The 25,815-nt window shown below is 37.8% G+C and overlaps 1 protein-coding gene across 1 annotated transcript in view; it reads left to right on the top strand.

Annotated features, from left to right (window-relative positions):
• Positions 1-25,815, top strand: part of LOC131591914 (anoctamin-4) — a 112,327-nt gene that overhangs the window by 56,106 nt on the left and 30,406 nt on the right. The window contains exons 9-15 of the mRNA XM_058863032.1: positions 7,488-7,594; positions 9,493-9,548; positions 10,081-10,202; positions 16,528-16,662; positions 17,411-17,507; positions 18,026-18,086; positions 24,778-24,860. Coding sequence (XP_058719015.1) covers positions 7,488-7,594; positions 9,493-9,548; positions 10,081-10,202; positions 16,528-16,662; positions 17,411-17,507; positions 18,026-18,086; positions 24,778-24,860 — 661 coding nt within the window. The remainder of the gene's footprint in view (positions 1-7,487; positions 7,595-9,492; positions 9,549-10,080; positions 10,203-16,527; positions 16,663-17,410; positions 17,508-18,025; positions 18,087-24,777; positions 24,861-25,815) is intronic.

Below are 25,815 nucleotides of genomic sequence, written 5' to 3'. Positions count from 1 at the left end.
CCAAAACTGATTCAGAGAGAACAGGTACAGGACAGGAGGAGTCCCAGTACTGCACCAGTGCTCAGCTGGCTGACCTCAGTGCTGTTTAAGACTTCATCGAACATATGGCCATTTTTTGAGCAAAGAAAATGTTTGTAACTCATTCAGTCCTTGAAGTCCTCAGAGAATGCAGAATAAATGCAAGGCTTTTAGTCCTTTTGCAGTGTATTAAGGTAGTAGCTGAAAAATGCCACTAGTGTCTGCTTTTTGTCAGAACTTATGTACAGATTATGGGTTTTAAGTTTATAGTAGAAGCCATTAGATTTTCCTGCAAATCTAGAATCCTAAGTGAGAAGGAGAGATGAGTGGGAAGTACATTCAAACTGTTCTTTGAGCAATACCCACAGGAACCCAAAATATATAATCAGTCTTTTAATTACACTAATGAGGATTTTTCTGGCTATTGTACAAGTATTTCTGGAAAGCCAGATCTGTACTTTTGGCAGTTGAAAATGTTTTAGATTTCTGTGTTGCCATAAATCATTGTTTATCCATGACATGCTTAATGACCATGAAGTAAATCACTCACAACCATCTTGGATGTATAAAACTCCATATCCTTAGTTTTCAAATAAGAGCTTCATGGTCTTACAGTAGATTTTGCCATATACCCTACCTGGATGCTGCCAAATTCTTCCTTTTTTCCCAGTTTTCTGTGCTTTTTGTTTTCTAAAATACTATGCCTTAAATATTTATAAGAGCTTCGCTGCATTTGACTTTGTCCAAATATTGCAATTGGGGTCTAAAATTGCTTATTTCTTCCTTCCTTCTTAGCTTCAGATGCCTTTCATGTCATCAAAGAACTGCCAGTTTATCTTTTGGGATCTAGCCACAGTTTCCAAATAAAGGGCTCCAGTCTGATGCATATTTTATAACATGATCTGACTAGAGACTTCATTTGTAGTAGTTTCTTTTAAAAGCTTCGAAAGACAACAATTGACAATACTTACAATTCAATGTCTGGGGAGGAAATTAATTAAAAGAAAAACCTGATCAGAACTTATTTCCATAGGAATTAGTATTTTTTAAATATTGATTTACATTGAGTGTGGTAAATTTTAGTAGATCATATCAATAGACTTCTTGTTTCTTGCATTTTTCTTTCCCATTCAGAAGGAAAAAAGCCAGATGTGGAGAAATTCAGCTTGCAAAAAAAAAAAAAAAAGTTTGTTTGAAGAGGCACAGCTAGCCATCTGTCCTTCCTCCAAAACAGGCAAAGAAGAAAACACAAGAATGACATTTGCGAGATGTGCCTGTAACTTTTGCAGCATGGCTCAGGTTTTCTATTGAAGGAATTATAGCCTTCTTCATAGTGTATATCAAAAAATTGTCTGTACAAGAGAAGACCAAAATTCATCTTATTTCTTTAGTAATAGAAAATATCTTTTTGGAGGGAAGAAGTTCCACAAAACGCTTTTTCCTTTTTTTAATTGTGTGGAATACAAAATGATAATTTTCAAGATAGGCTTCTGAGTAGTATCTCTTTTCTGCAACCACAGTTTGGAAAAGGCCATGTTTATACCAAAGTATTTCTTCTGAAAATTATCAGTTACAAGAATGCGTAATATGTAAAAAATGTTTACAATTAGACACACTTAGTAGTTCTTCTACTACATCTTAGCTATTTCATGTAGTCAGCTGCTAGTCACTTGGGAATAGTAAAACTAGCAATTAGCTGCAATTTTTAAGATAACTGTACACTTGCTAGCAAAATATGTTAATTGCTGTTTAGAGATTTTGAACTCTATACCAGGAGCTATATTCCTCTTTGTTTTTTTCTTTCAAAAGCGATAAATTCTCTGATTAAATATTAATCTAATATATAATTGAATAACCACTTAAAATAAATATTTATTACTTAGTGAAAAAAAAAAGATTAAAAATTTACTCATTTAGGAGGACTAAGATAGTAACTTGATTATTTAAGCAAAAGTGACCCTGCATACCAGAGGTTAATGGAGTTCTTCTCATTTGTATTATACATTTGTATTATATACATTTGTATTTGTCACCCTGTGGTACATGAGTCTTGTATTTTCTCCACATTTCCAAGATATGTGTCTCTCAGGATGGAGATAATTTTCAAGCTTTTTCTGATGTTCAAATTGATCTTAACAAACCCCATCACTACCAAGATGATCTGTGCCCATGTTCTCTTGAGCCTCCTTACCCCAAAATCATGGATAGATCAGGGAGCTGCTGCAACTGGAGACATGGCACAGGGCTGCATGGACACTTACTTGTTTTGAATGAGGATGGTCATTCTGGTGTTTAAATACATCTACAGTATAATAACTACACATTTATAAATGGCTTTTTATAAATGAGGAATCATGGTTTTGTAAATCCTGTTCTCTCTCAAACAAATCCTTGTGCTACCAAACATGGACATGCCCTGCAACAGGTTTTTTAAATTCCCTCTGATTCTGGAAGTTTTAATTGTCTGACAAATAGAACAAAACAGAGCATCCCTGAAAAATACGAAAGGCTCCTTCTATCTCAGATGAATATTTCTGAGTGAACTAATTTAAATTAAGAAGTGATCTGGGGGAAGGGCAGAGGAAGGTGGAGAAGAGATTCAGCACTTTCATGACGTTCTGTTTTACTTCAGCAGTTTTGAGGCCATGGTGACAAATTGGAAACAGAGAGAGCCACTACAACATTCCTCATCCCAAAATGACCCTGTTTTAGGCATATGATATGAAAACCCCCATTAATAAAATGTCCTTTTACATAAGCAGAACAGTCAGCTGCAGCCTTAAAAGTCAAGCAAAAAGAAAATTAGCAAGTGCTAATAATACAGCCATTTTCAAACAAATAAAGTAGAGAAATGTGGGGTATTATTCTCAGGGGAATAGTGCAGACTCACATTGTTGCTGCTGCTATAGCTGGTGATTTACTTTGTCTATGTTAAATGAGCTAAAAACCCGCTATTATCTCAGCCAACAACAGGCTGGCTGTTGGCTCAGTGATTTACCTGGGAGTACAGAAGGCTGGGCATTTCTCCTGTGCTAAAGAATACACTGCTCACATAGTGATCACTATTTCCAAAAACATCTGTGCTCTTGGTTTGTACTGCTTCCAGCAGAAGGTAATTTTAGATACGGTGAGTGCCAGATGTCAAATGTTTCAGTGTCTGTGGATCCCACAGTGCAAAGATACACATGGATCTGTGCACGCATCCATCCTTCAGACCTGTGTCACCAGACCACAGGTGTTCAGCTTGCAGCTTGTTTATCTTGCCAGTAAAGCAGAAAATAGTCTTTTCCTGTCTTTTGCTTTCCCAAAATGTATAAATTAAAATAAAGCAAGAAAAGTGAACCCACTTTTTTTCGAATGTGTATTCAAAGGTTCAAGAGCTATATTTACCCTGTAAGGGTTTGTACAGCCTGCAAAATTACCAAAGAGAACGTATGAGCAGGAATTCATAGGAAATTTTTTCTTGGTTGAATTTGCACTAATCTGAGGCCTTTCTTTAGACAACAGCTTTGCTGTGCTTTGCTTCTATCCACAGAGAGATAGTTTGAAATTTCCAGTTAACAGTTTAGTTATGAAGGCTACAAATATAGTTTGAAAGCAATTAACCTTCACTGACTCTTCATGTCTCTTACAGCATGAGTGTAAGAGCAGTATTTCCAGAATGACGTTTTTGAAAGGAGTTTTAATTAAGGATCAGCTCTGGAACCTTTCCTTCCAAAAGTACTCCCATTATCTTTTTTGGGATTTTCCTTTTGAGTAAGGACAGCTCACACAAATAAGATTTACAGGACCAAATTAATGATTATAGCTGTTGTGGAACTAATCACTGGCTTTATCTACCTATACATTAACTTCACAGGTAATTAAAATTGTAATGTATTAATCCTTACTTATTTTTTGTCTTACAAATGAAGCAACAAAATGATCAAAACCTTCAGTGAAGAGTCTCATAAATAAAGTCTAAACCCTTATTGAGCCTGAAGACAAGCAGTATTGCTCTTATGAATATTCAAGTCCTTGTGCATGGTGAAAATCTAACAAGGGCAGCAGAAACAGAACAGCTGAGGAAATTCTTCCACCTAAAAGCAACAAGGATTAAAACACTTGCTAGAAAGCCTCTGCTTTATACAGTTTATAGCTCAGTAATGTCTGATAAATGTTTATCTGTACCTAGTTTGAGATTGTTTTAGCTCTGGCCCCTGTGAACTGAAATTTGAAGTGTGAGATTCTTCACAGACTGAGAAAATCTTTCTCCTCTGAATTCTTCACTGGATGCTGTAGAATATGGAATAGCTTTGATGGTTATTCTGTGAATAAGGATATACCACCCACATTCAGAAATAAGACAAACTGAAGCACAGAAATTTGGGGGGAAGAGACATCCATGAAGCATGGGAAGAAGGGGTGGTGGTTGAAAGGGGTAAGTCCTACACTGAGCTGCCTGATTCTCCTCTGACAAGAACAACTCCTGTGACTTTTGAGATAAATTGAAACCTCCCTGACATTGTCTTAATTTATTTCAATGTCTAACTGGGATGTTGTAACACAGATACAATCACCTGAGATATTCTTGACCTTTCCACTCATGTCTGCCTCTTTTTGTTTCCTGTGCCAGAGGTCCCTGCCCCATTGATTATGGTGATGCTGCTCTTTCTGGATCTACAGACAATTTCACAGAAAAAAAGCCAGAGTATCTGAGTTAAGAAAATTTTAAAAGCCCTATGATTTTTATGTTCAAAAATAAGTGAGGATTATTTTTTAGGTGTTACCACATGCAATTCTATCCCAAAATAATGATGTTGTTAGGGATGGTCCAGGATATCCAGATGACTCATTTTTGACACCCCTTTTTCACCTTCTCTGAACTCTAGCATCTCTTCTTCATCCATGTCTTCATTAATAACTTTGGAAAACACTCCAAGGGCATGTTTTTGGCCCACTCTGATCATGGTGAGTTCTTCCTCTCCTCTTCCCCTGCTGCCCTCAGATGCCTTTTACTGGCACAAGATTGGGCAGGGCAGGATCTCTGCAGCTCATATTCTCACAGGTGTTTCAGGACTGCTTCAGCTATTCTGGAATAGGCAGAGTTCTTCATGGCAGTTATTATGCTGAGGTGTTTGCATCTGCTTCACCGACACATCTGGTTATTTCTTCTTGCCCATATGAGAGTGAAAGATATAATAACACAATTGCTAAATTTGCAAATGAATGCAAATGACTTAAGTGTTTCTTTAAACAAGTGATTATTTCTTTTGTTTTTTAGAGTTTGCATAATTCTTGATTTTTGCCTTTTTGCATTCATGACTCATGAAAATAGAAATGCTTAAATACTAATACAACTATGAAACAAGTTCTTCAGAAAATATGTTGAAATGGCTACCTCTGGTTGCAGTATGAGACAGTTGTGATAACAGATGGGCAAAATAACCTTGTATTACAAGGAAAATAGATTAAGGTGTTATCTGGTTCCATGTTGCAGTTTTCCCATATGCAGTGATTTAATTCACAGTTGAATCCTACAAGAACTTGTAGCTAAATCAGAATGAAAATGAGTATGCTGTCTTGATATCTGTGAAATTATCTTCACAGTTCTTTAACATATAGTGCTGTCTGGGAGGTGAGGTCTTGGATAGGCAGACAGTAAAAGAAAATTAAATAAACAGCAAAAATCTCTAATCGTTCATTTCTGTTTTACTCCTGCCTTTTAAATTGTTTCTGCTGCTGTGACAACTGCCTAATACAGAGTTCCAGCTTCAGCTGAAAGCAATTGTTCTAACAGATTCAGACTTTAATTTTTTTTATATATAATTTCAGCATATATGATTTTCAGCATTGTCAGCATTAACATCACATGATGACAGTATTTCTTTTTTTCTCAAAACACTTTTAATAGTTATTATCTTACATACTGATTACTTTAAACTGAATTTGATACAGGTGTAGCATTAAAGATATATCTTTATATCCACATGTCTTTTGTATCTGAAGGATAAGCTCAGTCTTGCATACCTTCTGTGTAATAGCAGCTTGGAATGGGATGGTGGCCCAAAACTGTTCCTATGCAGAAAAGGCAGTGGCTGGTGGACACCAACAGCATTTGCTGTTTGGTACCAGCCTACTGGTGGTCAGCCAATATGCATAAATCAAATTCCTTTTGGTAGATACTGTAGGGCATGAGTAGGACTTTGGGGATTGCAGGGAAATGGGAGGAAGCCAGAAGTACTGAGTGCAGTAGTGAATGGACTGTAGACAGAGAAATGGCCTGTGAGTATCTGGGGTGGAGTGGCAAAGGAGACGTGAGATAGTTACCTCTAGAAAACCAGGTTTCATTACTTCTGGCACACTTGGAACAACTTGTCTTACATACCTTTAGGATTTTATTTTTTTTTTAACTGTTGGCCTTTGAAGCAGACCATAAGGAACTTATGTACACACTGTATTGTATTCAAAATTCAGCTGAGAATTTTGATAATAAAGAGGGATCAGATGAAGTTCCCAAAGTCCAGAAGTTGGACTCCTCATTTTTCAAAATTACTGTGGAGGTGCAAAGCCGTATATTATTTCCCAGGGGTAAAGATTCATTCTGAAAAACACCCAAATTTTCATTTGGGTAAAATTACCTGAGGGGAAAACTGAGCAGTGAATTTCACATCGTGCAAAAGAGAAGGTAACGTGAATCCACGCCAAGCTCCTGATTATGATCTCATTTAAGATCATATTTGTCTAGTGTGCTGTCCTACAGACTCATCTCTCTATGACACCTCTATGACCTTAACATTTTATTTATCAGTTTATTCAATTCTACAGCTCTTCAAAACCACAGATGAGGAAACCAATATTGCCTCCTATCCACAGGATTTGTTGGGTTTTTTTTAATTTATTTGGACTCACCACAATTCTGTCTAACCTGTTAAACATAGAACCTGTATTCATACTTAATAAGTGAATTCTGAGACCTAATTTTCTACAGTATTTTAGCTTCCAGGACCAAATGTAGGAGTATATGATACTTTAAATTTCTAACATAGTATTCAGTAATAGTTTTCAGTAAGAGTGGTTTACCAAGTAGATGTTTCCAACTGACTCTTAATGGTAAAGCATAACAAAAAAGCCTGGAACAGATGTGAACTTCTACTGCTGCACTTGCAAAGATACCCTTTTGCAAATTTTCGTGAAGAATTTAGTAGTTTTCAGTGAATTATCTAAAAGTGATGCTTATCATAATGAATACTTAAATATCTTCTATCTTTCTCCAGACTTCTCCATGTAATTCTTTGTTAGAGCATGAATACTGCTACTGACAGAATCTCACCTGGCTAATCATCTCTTAATCAAGTGTCTTTAGTTCTCCTTGCACTTGCCTCGTGCTGTAGATTTTTAGAGTGCTACAGAAATTAATGGAACTAAATATTTGCCTAAACGTGTTATTACATATTTCTGAGATACCCTTGGTTTTTATTTTCATGTAGCTTCATAATACACAACAAAGATACTTTCTTCAATAATGCTACAAGAAGTAGAATTGTACACCATATCTTACAAAGACTGAAATATGAAGAAGGGAAAAACAAAATTGGTAAGTACTGAGAAATGTGCTTTTAAATGTGTGTTTAAAATAAGAAAGAAACCCGCCTGGCCTCATAACAGACTCTTTTCCTTCCTTTTTAACCACCTCAGTTTTGACTGTTTACATCTCACCCACTGCTGTTGTATGGGCTTTGCCTGGAAGATGTGATCATCCCCCTGTAATATCAGTCAGCTTTCACAGGCACGTCACCACATGGGATTTATCACCTCTGCAAGGGAAGAGGCTGATTTAAACATGAAATATGAACAGATTACGAGCAGTGGAGAAGCAGAGAGACTCATGTAGGAAAACCTTTATTCTTTCATAAAAATGTGCTTGGAAGGATGGCAAGATTTGTGCTGCTCTGAGCCTCTGCATCTCAGGCTACAGGGCTTCTCCCTGGATACCTACCCATACCTGAGGGAGATGGAAGACTGTATCTCTATTGTTGGTGTAAGTCAAAATGGAGTTCACCATTGATGTCCTCAGTGCAAAGAATGCTATGCATAGCTGTGGCTTCATTTTCAATTAGTGAGTGGAGGGGAAATTTGGAGTGGCCCACATGCAGGTCCAGGAGAGCAGTCAGTGACAGAGGAGGGATAGAACATGAAACAGTGGCCCACCTTCTGTCCAGTCATACAGAGCACATACTGCTCAAGTACCACACAGAGACAAATATAGAGACAATCTCCATAAAATTCTGCAGTCTGTTTAATTTCCCTGCTGTTTAAACCTCACCTTTCCTGAAGAGGAAGAGAAATATCCCAGAACTTCACTTTTTTTTTTCTTTCTCAGCTGCTGGGATGAGGGCAGCAATAGCCCTGAGCAGAGGTGATGTTGCATCTAACCCAAACACCAGCAATCCCTGCCTACCTCAAGATCCCAATTTCCCTCACATATCAACTTGTGCTGTACCTATAAAGAACACAACCTTGCATTGATCACTGGGCAGAGCAAAGCCCAGCTCAGCTGTACAAGTTTTACTTTTCTCACAGTGACACTGGAAGAAAGCATATTCTGCCAGGCAGATACTGATGTTACCGCTGAAAGTGTTATTCATATTGACTTAATACTTCTCACTGCTGTGTTCTTGCTGCTGTCTGTCCCCTGTGAATGAGGAAAGGAATCAAGACTCTATGCCTTTTGGTCAATAGAGTTTACATACCTCCAGGTTCTTAGTGTGGATGTTTTATTTTGCATTGCCTGGTAACAGTTCAGTCCTATTTTGATGACTTTTCAAGAGAAAAGCACCAATATCTCAGCAAGCATTATTTCTCAAGGCTCTCATTAAAGAGGGACAAGGCCTGAGTGAGTGGGTTGTATGGTTACTTCTTTGTGCCACATAGGAATGATTTTGGTTCAGGTTCCTGGTTTTCTTTCTGGTCTTGTACTGCTGCAGCTTGCCTTCTTCCTTTCTGTCTGTCCAGCAACTTTCATAAGACGTAAGTTGAATGCATTTTAGAAAGTTGTTATCATATGGAAATAAAGAGTTTCTGTTGCTTTATTCATCTGAAATTCAAAAGTGTCAAGACCTTCCCTGAAGTTTTTAGCTCCCAAGATATGCAGTCTTTCATCCAAATAGTTTTGTTAGACCATATTTTATAAGGTTGAACTTTAAACCTGGTGTGAGGTCTTCAATTGCACTGAAGTTACACTAAAGATAGATTTGGCAAATGAACCTTTAAGCCTCTAGCATAATAAATTATAGATTCTCATTAATATTTGAACAAGTCTTTGTGTTATATCTTAGTTATCAAAATCTATAGAAGATTCATTTCTCTACAGGTATCGTGTACTGTTAATTTGCTTCAATCTTCATTTAGCCAGTTGATGAAAATGTATTTTGCTTTTTACTTAGCAATTTTTCTGCTCCTATTGGTAAATAATTGAATACTTTTGATTCTTAGGTCTGAATCGATTGCTCAGTAATGGCTCCTATGAAGCTGCATTTCCTCTTCATGAGGTATTTTGCTCTTTTTTTTTTATTATTTTTATTTTGAACAGACATTTCCCTCAAAATGAATTATTAATTGTGTAATTATTTATCCTCAATCTTACTAATGTTTGCCGCTGACATGCTTCCATTTAGCAATGCTTTTTTCCTTGGGGAAAAATAAGGGGTGTTCTCTTGCAAAAAGAGATGAGTAAAGAGAGTTGTTCTGGATCTGTTCTGTAAAAACTGTTTGAGTTGATTTATCAGTATGTTTTCAGAGAGGAAAAGCATCACATTATGGGGGTTTTTTTATATATTCTCCAAATATTTTCTCTGCTTTTATAGGCTATCACTTGAATTTAATTTATTATAAATTTCTTAGGAAGAATAATCTCAAACCTTAGTGACATCTGTTGATTTTTTTTTTTAATGCCATATTTAGCTTTTGGAGCACAAGCATGGAATTTGCATAAATTGTGTTATCCATACCGCTAGTAAGAGAGATTTCTTAAATATTCTTTTTTGTTGCTGTTATTCATTAATGCCCAGATTTGTATTTTAGGGAAGTTACAGAAGTAAGAATTCAATAAAAACCCATGGAGCAGAAAACCACAGACACCTGCTCTATGAGTGCTGGGCTTCCTGGGGAGTGTGGTATAAATACCAGCCATTGGATCTCGTAAGGTAAGACTTACCTGATTTTGCTGTGTCACATTATAGATACTTTGAGCATAGGTTGTTTCACTTCTGAAAAAACCATGAAAAGCTCAGTTAATTCATGTGTTTTTTAAACACTGACCCTGAAGTCATGGGAAACCATTTAGTTCATGGTGACACTACATCCAAAGAAATATTTATAGAGGAGTTTGTAGAAGGAATTGAAAGAGAAAGACGTTTCCTTCCAGAGTTTCCTGAAACAGTAATTTGTAATTAAGTGTTTACAGGATATTTAAGAGAGAAAAGAAAGGAAGAGAGAAATCTGTGAAGGCTGGATAGACTTGATTAGACGTCTGACCACAGGAAGAGTTCCTCCTCCTCGGAGCACATCTTTGGTAAAAGATAGGCTCTCACCAGCTAGATCTTTTTCCAAAAAGCAGCCACAGAATGAGTTCTGGATGAATTTTCATGATGCTTACAATTGGGACAGAGCAGAGCTTGCAGTTACTGAGTGTGCTACCGTGCTCAGCAACACTAGTGGTGGAAGTCTCCTCTGTACCACTGCCCTTTAACTCAGACCTGTCACCACTGTCCGGATCTTTATTCATCTTGGAATGCAGTCTGCAAAGAAAAAAACACTGAGAAAGCTGAGATGTGACTCCAAGTTCTTACAATCCATTTAAATAATGTTTTCAAATAGCCTTGCATGCACTAATAGAGGATTACATATTTCTTGCATACATCTGGTCTCTCTTACATACAGAGAGACCAGAGCCTTTACTGATCATGTTGGCAGAACAATTATTGGACAGTAATGGGCTTTTTCTACTTGAAGAGAGGAATATGGAACTACAAGAACCTATTAATAAAGTCTTCAGATGTATCACAAGCACTGAAGATACATTGGCCATCAGGAAGGGTCATCCGCAACATGCAATTGGTCCAGCTTATTAATTTCCTCTTTCATAAGTCCTGTAACTAATAGAAAACTTTGCTCTTATTTATTCTCAAAATTGTTTCCAGATGAAAGATTTGTAGAGGGTAGCCCTGGAGACTAACAGTGTTATTGATTAAGGCCATATAAAACCTATCCATTTCGTAAAACAGAGAGTTTCATTTCCATGAATAAAAAGTTAACCAAGAAATACAATAAAAAATTTTACTGAGTCATTTAATCCTTTTAATGCTTTACAAAATAATTTATTAAATCTCATCATTTAATCCAAAAAGGTTTTTATTTCTTTTTTAATACTCTGGATAGAAATATGAAATTTTTGTCAAATTACACAAGAGAAATTGTTGATTTATGGAGGAGCCAACAGTTAAACTGAAGAGGTTTTTGCTTTCAATATCCTAGTACACAAAAAAGATATTATTATTACACTACAAACAACTTATTTCTATAGAGTTTTATAACATTTGTCCATAGTGGTCAAGGCTACTGTTCGTCATCACTTCTTGTTCGTGAAAGTGCTCTTGAGGCAATATCTGGTGTTTGGTTTAATTTGATGATCAGACATCTGAAAGAATTTTTTAAATATGAGAATAAATGGTTACAGAATAAGCAATGTTAGAGATATGATTATTCTAGACCTTGGTAGCAACCTTCTTGCATAGCCTGGTTTTAAAGTTTATGATATTTTAAGAAGCTTAACTTTTTCATCAAATAGAGTTTCCAAAATCTATTAAAAAAAAAAGAAAAAAAGCCTATAGACCCCCTAGCTGAGGTCAGAAGTGTCCTGCTGTTGTTGAGAGTAGGTGTTTACCCAGAGAGGAGAGGGGCAGGGGGAGCTGTGAGATTCCCTGAGCACTGGCAGCAGACTGAGTCACAAGCCACCAAACTCAGCAGCTCCAAAGCTGCAGCCCCAGCCCAGCCTGCCATTTGCCACCTGCAACACATCCACAGCTGTAATGAATTCACTGAAGGAGGGTGGCAAAAAAGAGAAGGGGATGCCTTTTTCTTCTCACTTCACAGATGCTGGATTATTCACATTTCCTCAGCTCCTGCTGAGTTTTCAGAGGATTTGAAGATTTGGGAGGAGCTAAGCAAATGTGAGTAATCCAGCAGCCGTGAATCAATCTGCCATGTCTCCTGCCACTCTTAGCAGTTCACATGTCTATTGAACAGGAGACTTTTCCTTGAAGAGCTGATGACACCAGCAAGACCTGCTGTTCATTTCACTTGGAAGTGTCTCAGCAGGCACACTTTAAAAAGAAGCTTTTTTCAGCACCAGTTCTACAGCAGGATTTTATTTTTTTTCCTCCCATAAAAGGCATTATGTGGGATCATGCTTGAAGGGTGTAGTGTTGTCATCTGTACAAAAGGAGTGGCTGGACCTTGATTCTTCCACAGACATCTGACCAGAACTTATGCTGCTAGTTGATATTATGCTTTAGAAAGGCTAAGTAAATTAGATGCAGATAGTACAATTATGTCATTACTAGAAGTGCTATTTCTACCTTAAAGTCAAGTTACCACAATGATAAGTGAAAATGTTCATACTTCTGTGCTGTTTTATTTTTTCCTTAGATGTTAAAAGGAGGTTTCCATCTCCTGTGCTGCCAATTTGGCAACTCCCAAATATCATTTAATCTCATCAGCTGGCTGTTATGGAGATACTAGTCACTAAAAATAAATGAGGAAAAAGTAATTTGAGGGAAATTGTGTGACTCTGCTTCCACCCTGCTTTGAAACATGTGGCAGTGTGGTGGCCCAGACTTGGTGTAGCTTACAAATCTACTCCTGTTAGTCAACAGATGTGGCACCATGACTTTAATTACACATCTCTTGGAATTTAGTGTTCACAGATACTTTACAAGAACAATTTATGATCCTTAGAATTGATTATAATTGGAAAGAAACAGGACTCGTTATATTTATATGCTCTGGGACCATGTAAATCAACAGAAGCAGCTTCAGTGATTCCTGTGGACTTTGGATCACCTCCTTCACACTTCTGTGCATAGCAGCTTCCCTCTTAATTGTGCACAAATTGCTCCTGCTGCTGCTTGTGCATATAACTCACAGGACAAAAACACAGGGAGAAAACAATGGTTTTTTAAGCCATTGTGAAGCTATCTAAATGAACCTGGAAGCAAAAACTGATGCTTGAGTAACCTGCATTTTACTCCAGGTTTCCATTAAATGTCTTGACTGCTGACTACTCCCTTTCAGTCTTCTGTTAAGCCTTCCTACCCACCCCATCGCTTCTGTCATGAGAACTTCATATGCCCAAAACACCTGCTGGAAAGCTCTAGTTTCTGTGATGTAGAAAGTTCTGTATAAAATTTCATTCTTACCTGCAAAACAATAAATGAAAATAGATAGGTTCTTGGCTTGAGCCCTGATCTGTCTATATTCTAGACCCACAACTTCCTTCTAGGCATGCTGAAAGCAAAATATTCTATAATGAAGGTCATTAAACATAGGATATCCCAATATCATATTTCATAGGTCTAAAATTAGACTTTGTAGCTTAATACTTTTTAAAAATGTGCCTTATTGATAAATATTGATATTGAAATCTTGACCCAATTAAGTCATAGCTCTACTACTGGAAATGGGTTGAGGGGGTACAAAACTCACCATTAAGGTAACTGATGTTGAAGGGATAGTATACAGGCTAGCTTACAACTGAGAAGCTGAAATTACATTTTTATTATTATTTTGATGGTACAGCACATATAAGGATGGGACAGATGGATTATTCTATTAGGTGCTTGGGGGTCTTTTATGTCTCTGCTTTTTGTGGAGAAAAATTTTCTGTGGGAGAACCATTAAAGACTCAAACATTTTTTTTTCTGTCCATATTAATAATCTGAAAAATTGGATTGTAATAAATTAGCGAAGTTTGCAAGAACACAAAGATGTTGTCAACACCAGAAAATTTCAAAGTGGCCTTGAAATGAGCAGAATGATAACAGGTGAAATTTAGGTATAAGAAAGGTGCAGTGATGCATTCTGGAAAAAATCCTCTAGAATTCTTTGTGTACATTGCTGAGCACTGGCTCAGAGAGAACTGCCCGCACTGAGGCTAGCTATATGAAATTTCTGCTCTTTACATAGTGACAGAAGAAGAGAAGAAACAAATGTGTTCTTCAAACAGATATTTGGGGAAAATTAAAGGGAATGACAAAGGTATCTCTACACATTTTTCACCTCCTGAGGGTCACGATGGTCCAGACTAGCTGAATTACATACTGGAATAAATGTGGAACTGCTCTGAATATGACACCTAGGAAGGCCTCCAAAGACCTTCTTACTGGCATAGTTAGTTTCCATAGCATTTGACTGAGTGGTATCTGAGCAGGGACTGAAAGGAGAAATATGCAAACTATGGGGCCAGAAGACATGTTATGTCAAATTGATCCTGATGCAGTTTACAGTAGTACAGCCTGTGCCTGTGGAGTATCAGCTGTGCTGCAAAGGGCAATAATGGAACCCCAAGGCTGTTTCTCCATATTTAAACCGATACGTACCACAGTAATGTCAACATCCTTCATTTATTTTTAAAACCTGGCTCAGGTGCCTTTTCCTTACTTTTCAGGGAAGGGTTGATTCCCATCATGGACAGTCTTCTTTATGCACACACCAAACTTTGCTTGTGTCTTCATCTAGGATGAAGATGTTTGACTTCTAGATCAAAAAGAATACTATGATTTGCACTGTTAGATTGAAGGGCCCAACAGGATAGGAGACTATTTTTGCCATTCATGCTTGTCAGCTAGAGGATTGGAACAAGGAAGTATGAAGTGAAAAATAAAGCTTGATGAGGATTAGGTGGGCTTCACTACTTCAAACTGTATATGTGGAAAAAAATAGGTTATCCATCTTTAGTAGAAGTAAGCTCAGATGTGAGTTTGTATTTCTGGAGGTGCAGGCACAGACTGACATCCTAGGTAAGGAAAGCAATTAGGCCAAAGGTTTCATTTACACTCTTAAGTCAGGTCTTAAAAAGCAGTTTGCAGTGTGTTTTTTTACAGTCAGACCCTGACCCTTGTCAGAACTGAGCATGTTAGCATTAGCTTCCCTTCTCTTTAGCCTGTGAATTTGAGTCTCTGTTGAATGACAAAAGAATGAAAACAAAATGGCAATGTTTGTGTTCTTATACAGAGCTGGCAAACTCAAATGAAAATAGTCACTGCAGGTCAGTATCTTTCAGCTGAGCATGAGCTCAGGCCAGAGAGATATTTCTCACACTGTGAATTTTTAATAACAACTTAAAAACTGCTAATTTTGAGCAGTCCAGATCAAGTGTCCTCCAGGGCACACAGCACTAGAGACAGTCCTAGGCCTTTCCATTCTCACTGAGAAGATTTGGCCCATGATGTTTTCTGGTAGCACAGAAGAGACAGTAGTGCTGGGTCACTGCACTTACTCTCTGGATAGATCAGAAGTTGCATCATTAAGGTGAAAGCCAGTTTCCAGCAGCAGCTGTTTTCAAACTGAGTGGACATGCAAGTTAAAGTTTCCTGCAAAGTCTCTGAAACACAAATATATCATCTTGCCTCATTCTTTAAAACCAGTCTTGTAAATAATCCCCTAAAATCTCAGCCTCCTGTGCACAAGTCAGACACAGGACAATACATGAGCCTGCTCCTTTGCTGATGAGCTCAGCAGGTTTTTGTGTGCCTGATGTGTTCCCTAACACAAAAATAAAGGCTTGGCTGTGTTTGGGAGGAAGAAATTTGCTAATGAATATGTAGCAACACATTTCTTTGTGGCTACTTTGCTGCATGTTTTTGAGCAATATATCTAATAAATTAGGATCAATTCAGGCTTCTTTCCTCAATCCATTGCAAGATGATGGACCCCACTTGCACCTCACTTTCCACTGCAGTAGAATAATGAAATTAGTTTTCCAGGAACTGAGCTAAGAAAATGAATAATCAAATGGAAATAAACTGTATTGGAGAATGGGCTCTTGTTAATTGAATTCTTAGAACTAATTTGAGCTCAAATAATTTTTGCTGTTAAACAAGCTTTAGGGATAAAATTTATTTCAATGCAATTATTTGGGCAGTAAAGTCCAACAGCAAAAATCAAAGCACACCATCAATTTCCCAAATACAAAGAACTAGCTTTCTAAAAGTAAAGTTTCCTCCCAGTGTTTCCTTCATGAGGTCTCCACTTATCTAACTGTAGACTGGAGTTCTTGAAATTTTTAATTAATGTTTTAAGTTCATTCCTGAAGCAGGTCCCTCAGTGTGTATTTAGAAGCTTAGCTGAAGGCTTTTTCTCCTCTTTAATCCACTTTTTAGATATGATAGAATTTTATTTTTTCTACTAATGAGCAAGATTAAGTAGATTATTCTAATTAGCAGGTAACTGCTGTGTTTTGTTTTAAAACAGACGGTACTTTGGTGAGAAAATTGGGCTGTACTTTGCCTGGTTAGGCTGGTACACAGGGATGCTCTTCCCAGCTGCCTTCATTGGATTGTTTGTCTTTTTGTATGGAGTCACCACTTTGAACCACTGCCAAGTCAGGTAATGTGGGAACTTTTATAAAGAAGTTGCAGCTGTGGGTTATTATGAATAATTTAAGAGATCTTCCCACAAGCTGTTAATTATTTTATTTTGAACTGTTGAATGAACAGCCAAGAAAAGATTGCTTAGTTGTCATAAGATATGGTATGATACCAAACTTCCCATGTTTTATGCTCCTGAATTGGGATGAAAGGAAATGCTTCTGCCCAGTTCCAGTTGGTAATGGTGCTGGCAAGTCAGAATGAAGTAGGGAAAAAGTAGACTCCTTCATTACTCTTTAAGAGGCCAGCACAAGAATGGGGAATTTTCACTCTCTGTAAGGCCTTTCCCAAAGATCCACCACAGAGAGACATTCCTCAGGTGAAGAGAATACTGGACCTTCTCCTGAGTGATGCATCTCTAAGTTTTTGGGCACTTAAGTCACAAGAATAACTTTGTCTGAAGTTACCCTCACCCTCCTCCTAGAAAAGGTCACTCTGACTCAAGGAGAAGCTGGAAATGGTGAAGAGATACTGCTAGGTTGTCCCTGGAGAACTGCACTCTGCAGTTATGACTGTAAACTCTGTAGTCTTAGATAGTCAACAAATATTAATTATGCACATGCAGTTATGAACATCTTGGCTTCGGTTACAGACCAATTTTGTTCAATATGTAAATTGTATTAGCAAAGCCTATCAATCCAGACAGATTGTCGTGCAGATTGTTGTAGTTAAGAAGCTATTAATTTTCATCTCCTCTATTTTTCCAGTAAAGAAGTCTGCCAAGCTACAGATATCATTATGTGTCCTATATGTGATAAATACTGCCCCTTCATGAGGTTGTCAGACAGCTGCATTTATGCCAAGGTATGTTTCAGGCTATGCAAATAGATGTTTCCTGGTAAAAGCATGAATTCTGCCTTTTGAATTTGTCCTTAGTGAGCTTGGGTAGATAAAATCTTGAAGGGACAGATCAAGTTCAGCCAACATTAACATTGGTTTTTCACCAATACTTAGTTTGAGTTGTAAAACATTTGAATGCAATCTGCACTTGGAGATTCAGGAGTCTCAGAGGTCTTGCCCTCAAGCTGTGTGTTGTGGTGTCCTTGACATCAGCCTTTATCTCCTCATCCATCCTCTCTACATGGCTCCAAAATATTAATGCTTTGGGTCTGAAATGTTGCTCACATCTGGTGTTGGCAGGGGCCAGTCCCAGGCCAGGCTGTCAAACAGTCCTGCAAATTCACAGGTGGATTTCATGTGTCAAGGGAAGGTTATTCAGGATTGTCAGACCAGCTAAACTCATGATCACATTAATTTTCATAAGTGGAAATAGAAAATAAAGGCTTATTTTCACAAATTGATAATTTTAATATCTCTCTCAGGTAACCCACCTTTTTGACAATGGAGCTACTGTCTTTTTTGCTGTTTTCATGGCAGTGTGGGGTAAGTTTTCATTTTGATATTTTAATTGCACCATCTTTTTCTTTGAGAATGTGATGCAACATAGGCCTTTTTGTTTTCCAACACACTCTTTTTCTGATACTAAGAAAAAGACTATAGGCTTGAGACATTTCTGTTTCTGAAGAAGGAAAATGGAATTAGTTTAATTAGTTTTTATTTTATAATAATTTTTTATATATTATATATATATATTTATATATATATAAATATTTGATAATAATTTTAATTAAAACAAAACTGTGAATGCAGTTATGTAGTTTATAGATATATGTAATTCTGTGGGATTTCTAACCATTTTAAATCCATTGGTACTAAGGCCTTCTCTCTATTACTGCTCAGGGCTTCTCCTAGCTTAGGGCAGCTCAGTTTAGTGTCAGTATTAAAATGAGGTAATGTAGTTTTTCCCCACCTTGCAGAAAGGCAGTAAAACTTAAATCTATGTAAGCTGGTTGCAGTTAAAGCCAAACACCAATAAAATAAATAAAATATTTCACTGAATGTCAAATTGATCTGAGTGTGGTCTAACTGTTGCCATGGAGGCTGAATTTTGCCCATAGAAATGTTCTATTTTTGGGTCAACTCTTTTTCCTACTATGTCATGTAGGCAGAATTCAAGGCAAGAGGAATCAGTAATTTCTGACAACACAGAGATTGTTTCAAACAACCCTAAACACGCCCAGGCTCTTAGCTGCTACCAAGCCATTCTGAGAGAAGGTTAACATAGAAAATGGCTCAACAAGGTGACTCAAAAACAGCATCCAAGTCCTTGAGCTATCCGGATTTAGTCATTGTTCTCCTGCTCTTACTCACACATCTCCAGCTGTGGTGTCCAAGTAATTCTTATATTCTTAATTTTAAACTGCAAATCTCTTTACTGAACCACAGAAATATCCAGGAAGTGACATGAGAGACAGCAGGACAACAGAGATTAGCCTGTCTACCTCAATTCCTACCTCCAAAACTCCAGTTTTGTCTTAGTTAACCAATTAAATTAGGTGATATACCAATCAAACCTATTTATTCCATTTCATGTAATACTGACAATATTAAAATATTACAAATCCCATTTAAGAAAAGTCCACAAATCATACAAATTTTATGCTTCTCTTTCATACCTCATCTTTGTTTTAGAGCTACAGAGAGCTAAGAATCAACAAAAATTTCTATGCCTTAAAGATTACTTTTAGATGCTTACTCAGTTTTTCCAGACTCTTTCTCCATGTATTCACTGAAGTTGATAATTTCCAAGACAAGGACATCTCTATTTCCAAGGCAGAGACCTCTCTAGCTAGGAAAACTGATGGGTTAACATTGCTGAACATTTATGGCAGCGTTCCTAACTGCTGGTGAGCACGTCTTTGGAGTGCAGAGTTTTCCACTAGTGCTTTTGTTCCTCCTTAACAATAACAGTGCTTTCAGAAAACAGCTGTGCTCACAGCACGCTTCTGTGTCTTACTTTAGATCCAGGGCTGTAGGAAAAGCAGCTCTAGATAAGGGGAGTCCCTCACAGAGGTGACCGTGCCCAGTCCTGCCTTGTGGTTGCTGCCTTTGAGAAGGCTGAGGAGGCTGAACACGGCTGCCTACACCATGTTGTACACCCTCCCTCTTCCCTCTCTTTAGCTGGCAGGAGCCACATCTCACTCTGGTTAGCCTCTCCTTCCTCCCCTTCCTTCAGCATCACTGTCAGACTCCCAGACCCAGTTCCCTCTGGGAATCTCCACACCAGCCTGCCAGGACTGAGCAGTGCACTGCCCACCCATGCAGCACCTAAGTCCACAGTGAGATAAGAAAAAAATACAAATAGAAGCTGCCCCCTGGATGATTTGGCTACTGGAGAAGAGACTATAGGACAGCAGCTGGGGAGAGAGCTCTCCTCATCACTTTTTTTGGCTTACTGTGATTGTGAGCTGACTGCCAAGAGGGACAGAGGGGCAGCCCCAGCAAGAGCTCTGAGTGTAGGGTTTGGTTTGGGGAATGGAGCAATCCTCCGACTCTACACAAACCATACTTCCTTAAAGAAGGCTTTGCAGAGAAACAGTGATATTGTGGAGGTATTTTCCATGCAGATAGGGCTAAAGCAACGTCTAATAGGGGAAGTCACGCTTTCCAGGGATTTTCTGGTACTGTATTTAGGAGTTGGCTTACTGCCTGTGTTAAATGGGTTTTCAGTCTGCAGTAGGCCTATTGGCAGCTGCAGGCATTGCCATCATCACAGTAAATCATAGAGGAAGAGAAGAATCAATGGCAGCAGTTTGATTGTGGAAATGTTTCTTCTGTCAGCATGAAACAACTGGCAAACACATAAAATATTGGCTGTGAAAAGTTCAGCCTTCCAGATGATCCAGTTTGACAGACACTGATATATTAAATAATTATGGCAGTTCTTTCATAAGAAGAGAACAAAAGCAAAAACAAGAAAAGGCAGCTAGAACTGTGTTACCACTTTTGCCAGAAAAAAAATTAACAAATCTAAACCACTAGACAAAGACAGAAAGTGAGAGAAAGATGTTAATTCAAAAAAATGTTGACATTTAAAGTGAAGGGAAAAGTAATTCTCATTAAAGAAATCTAGGTAAATTTGGCACTCAGTTGACTTCAGTATGTTCAGTAAAGCCAGATGGAATTGTAGATTTTGCTTTTCCAGTTGAGGAACTGGGGAAACCTATTGCAAAGCTATTACTGCCAAGGTGTTTCCTGAAGCTCTATAGCAAAATTCTGTAACTGTTCAATAGGGAAGTCCAGCAATTTATCATTTCTAAAACTGTGCTGAAGACAGGATAGGCTGACAGTAGTTTCTCTCTCTGTGCACATCTTTGGGGGACCAAGGGATGCAAGAAAAATCCTTTTTGAAATTTCTTCCTGTGTAGCATGTTTCCTTTGATAAAGGAAGTAGCTTCAGAACACTCACTGAAAGGCAAAATTGAGAGGAGAAAGAAAGGACTGGCATGAAGAACTTAACACTTTTTTCAAGCAATAAGGAATGCCAACATAAAACAATTTTTCTGTATGTATCTGTTAGTCTAATAAAAAAAAATTACTTTCCTACAATGCTTGCCTCTAGCATAAAACATTGACACTGATCTGCTCTCCGAGGAGATAGAATTTAAGGATGTTCTTCAGCAATACTGCTGGTATATAGAATATATTCTAGGAGTCAGGATGGATATATTAAATGGTGCTCTGAAATACAATAGAGAAAGGATTTCTGAGAGAAGGTCAGGGTGAAGCTATTTCCAACAAGAGGCCATTTGCATTACGAGATAAGATCACAACTTGCTACAAAAGCATCTGAGGAAATGATGTTGACAGCTTTTTGTACAAGTGGATATTGAGGACCCAGCTGCAAGGTTGAGTTCTGAAGCAGGACAAACATAATATAGGAAAAGATCTGGGAGCTAAGACAAATGAGAAATGCAAAATTCCAAGCAGGAATTTTTGAGAAAACTCAACATCTGGTTTATACAAATGGGAAAACACACAAGTGGGAAAATACAACTCTGTTCTATTGAATGTCAAAGTCAGAAAAGAATGCTGAAGTTTGTATGGGGTATTTGTAGTTGAAATTAAAATTAGAAAATAAGCAGAGAAATTTGAAAGGGCAGTACTTTTAGAAGACCTCAGCAGCACAGTGAATCAATCAAAGATGGTTATTTATAGCACATTTTAAAATATCTAGCAAGGGAAAACTGTATACTGACCTGAATAGAGGCAGAAAAGTGTAACACAGTGAAAGCTTAAACAGCACTGTACAGAACATCATATTTTCTACTTAACTATTAGAAAATAACTTTCTAAAGAAGCTTCGGGAACTTCACATACTTACTCTGACAGGTGCTAAATGTGCTAAACATAGTATGTATAAATTCCTCACTCCAGGTGTGGGAAAAACAAGAAAGAAAAGAAGCATTGTTCAACAAAGACATATCTGAGAGGTTCAGGGCTGGGACTCAAACATCTACTGGAGTTCTGCTACCAGCAGCTTTTTGAATGGGAACAAAGTGGTGGAAATCAATCAGGCTTCTTTCTCCTAGGTTTCCAAACAGTGCAGGACTACTTGTTTAGCTTGAACAAAATAATTCAATATGAGCTGATAGGAGAGAAGCAGTTCTACTAGGAAAAAAAACAAGGAATGAACCATGGTGTGGTTCAGCAGCAGTGGAGCCTCATTAGCACTTACTAGTTTTGCTGATCACAACCAATCATACTGCAATTATTACAAACATTTATAGAAACATTGGGCTCATGACTCTCTATTAGACTAAAATCAAAGTGATTGTTTCTTGGTGTAACATAATTCCAGCTTCCAGAAAAATAATTACATGATATATGAAAATGTCTTCAAACAAAATATCTGCTTCCTTACATGTGATTTTGATACCTTACCTTGTCTGCTTGTAGTGTTCATTTCCTCAGCATACTTTCACTGCACTGGCTAGTACAATAAAACATAATTCTTACTGTCTAAAAATTAACTTTTGCCAAACTGATACCAGTACTTAATATCAGGTCCCATTTTTATCAGTATGCTGCAGTAGGGCAAACAGACCTTTAAGGAGATGCTTTTATGACTGAAATATACTGCCAGACTATTGTGACACTGTTACAGCTGATACTGTGCTAGCTCATGAACAAAGAGATTTATGTTCTCTGTTTATCAATCTGCTTCTTCTCAGTGAGCAATAAAGGAAAGAGATAAACTTCACAGTGGGGAGTGGAAGCCTGCCCATTGATTTGTGTTAGCTTTAGGTAGTTTCTACATTGTTTACACAAAATAAATGTTTAAAACCCCTGTAACTTTAACCAGGCTAAGTATTAATCTTTGGATTATGAGCATATTATGTTTTTACTGTTTTCCTGATTGTTCTTTCCATCAAAAAATGGAAGCACAGTTGTCACATTAAAGGGGGGATTTCCTCAAATCCTTTTTATTTGATTGGTCTGTCAGTGCTCCAGGAAAGCCAATACCTCTGTGTCTGAGCACTGTCCTGTTATCAGGTAACACTCTGTTACCACTGTCCTGGTGACTCTCCACTGAGCTGCCCTCTGGGTCAGAGGATGGTTTGACTGACTTGTTCAGGGACACACACCAACAGCAGAAGAAAGACTCTTCTCAGGTCTTCACACTTTTATTCAAGTGTGTTTCCCACTGCTGGCAACTGCCAGTGCCCTTGAAGGAGTCACACCAACAGTTTAGGGGACAACACTCTTTATTAATATACACATTGTGAGTGGAAATTGTGACAGGTGAAAGTTCGACGATTGACAGTGACAGTAGCTGACATCAAAAAATTTATTCAAAGCAATGTCCGGACAAGGTCTAATCATCAATCAAACCTAGCTCAAGATCATTCAGCAAGAACAGAGTACAGTTATTACCCAGCTCCTTGGGAAGAGGAGACAAGTTCAACCCGTCCCCTGACCCCACAAGTTATGATGGAGTCTTCTCTAACTTTTCCCCATTAACTTACTTTTATACTCTTTGTTTACATTTAGGTGGAGCTTGAGTGGCTCTAGTGATACACACCTTTGTTATTGATAGGTGTAAAAATTCTCTCACTTCTCTCTTAAAAAAATTAAATATGGAGTGAAGGCCTGTGAGGGGGGGGAGGGTGACTTTGGGATGGAGGTGTGTGTTAATATTAGTTAGGTTTTAATGAACCCAGTTCATCCAGGGACAACAATTTCACCACAGTTGCTGGCTCAGCAACAAGACACCTTCTCCTATCTCCCCTGGTTGACAGGTGCTATGTGTTTATCAGCTGCGAAGTGCCATCAAAGTTCCCCTCCCTGCAACGATTATGTGAAAGCCTGATCTCTGTGTCTCCATTCTGCTCCACCCTCCATTCCATTCCCCTTAGCACATACTTAAATTTGCAGATTGGGTATATGGGTAGTCATGGTGGAATAGGTTTCAGGCATGCCACCCGCATTCCATCCAGGGAGCAGCAACTGTATTTTACCCTGTAATTTCCATACTGTTCAAACTTCTGTTCAGAATATGAACATAACCTCCTTGCTTTCTCTAATTTTACTCCCAGTCATCTTCCCATAGCAGTCATGAGTAGGCCTGTTACTCCATCTTGAACTCTATCAATAAGGGCTGTACTATACAATTTTTTAATACCACACACCCTTTACGAACTCACATAGTGTAAAAAAAAAAAAGGGTTGGATTAAAAAGGTGTGAACTGGAAGTTCCCCTTTCCCCAGTAGTACTCCACAGATTTTCAAATGCACTGGACTGGGCTTCCTCTGGGTGATGGTTTCTGTGTAACATAAACGGTCTTCAAAGAAGCAAAGTTACTCCTTTATGTGCAATGGCCCCAAGAAACCTTTAGCTTCATCAGAAATCTGCTTTATCGAGCAGTGATGACTCACAGGAACAATTTTATTCTTTGAGAGCCCTCCCTTGGTTGGTTAGAAATTAAACATTCTCATTTAGCACTAAATGAAATCTCTAAAGCCTCAATCATACTTGAAGCAAGCAAGCTAATCCTTAGAAAGCAACGCTTTTTGAAAGCAGCTTTGATCATCAGCATGATTTGCTGTTCAAAGGAACCCATTTATGCAAAAACTTAAAATAATGTAACAGCTTCATTCAACAGTTTGTGATAGTCATTAACATTTTCTTGACTTAAAAACAATTTTGCATCTCTTTTTCTACTTGCTCTAGCCACTGTTTTTCTGGAATTTTGGAAAAGAAGGCGAGCAGTAATTGCTTATGATTGGGACTTGATAGACTGGGAAGAAGAAGAGGTTTGTATAAAAACATGTACTCCTTAATCTTTAATACAAATTTACTTGGTTGAAAATGTAAGGTTTTATTTTGCATTTATTTCAGTTCATTCTTTAAATCTTTATAAACTATGAAATAAGCATTTTTCTCCTCAGATGTTTCCTTTGGAATGTAAAGAAACTTTCTCCAGGCAAATTTGTTGTCTTTTTTCACACTTTTGCAAATCTAAATTAATTTGAGAGATTTCAGGGAGAAATGCACTGTGGGAGAAATGCATTTTATTTTGAAAGCTGGAAATTCTTGGCAACCCAGGGTACTGTGAATTTGGCAAATGAGCTTTTATCTGTTCTTTTAGTTCGTCACTGAGAGTATTGATGAAAGGAAAGTCTTGTGAGGCTTGTACCAGCTTCTGAACATTCAGACACTGGTCATCTGAGAGAGAGAAAGCTTAATTTGTTCTGTGTTGGTAGAGGAAATCCCCTTAGGGAAGAAAGTAAACTGCAGAAAATATCTTTAATCTTTTCCTCTGGTGGTCACCAGAAAGAAACAACATGCTCTTGGGACTGAGAACTCAGGTCTAAATAGAACTAGAAGGTTTTAGTATGCAGGAGAAAAGCAAGATTCAGTGTGTGTTGAAGAAAAAGTGTTCCTCAAGTGGGATTTGTACATATGGTGTCTACAAATCTGCTCTCCTTACTCTACAGAAGCTGTGGGAGTGATGGTAAGAGGCTGCTGTGGTGGTCTGAGTGAAGTTGAACCTCTACATTGCTGTTTTGGTGGAAGATTTTATTTTTTATCAATCTTGCCAGCAGAGAAACAGACTTCTGAGTTATGGGATTTTTGTCTGTATGAGGCAAAGTAGTTCAATGAGGCCATGAAATGGTGGAATTGCTGGTAGGATTTTTTTTTTTTTTTTAAATGCTTAATTACTAAGAAAATAACCCAAGAACGTAGCATGAAATAACTTGCGCAACT

The sequence above is a fragment of the Poecile atricapillus genome, chromosome W, assembly GCF_030490865.1.
Source record: "Poecile atricapillus isolate bPoeAtr1 chromosome W, bPoeAtr1.hap1, whole genome shotgun sequence".
NCBI classification, from domain to species: domain Eukaryota; kingdom Metazoa; phylum Chordata; class Aves; order Passeriformes; family Paridae; genus Poecile; species Poecile atricapillus.
The sequence above is the reverse complement of the archived record's forward strand: the minus strand, read 5'-3'. Positions and strand labels throughout refer to the sequence as shown.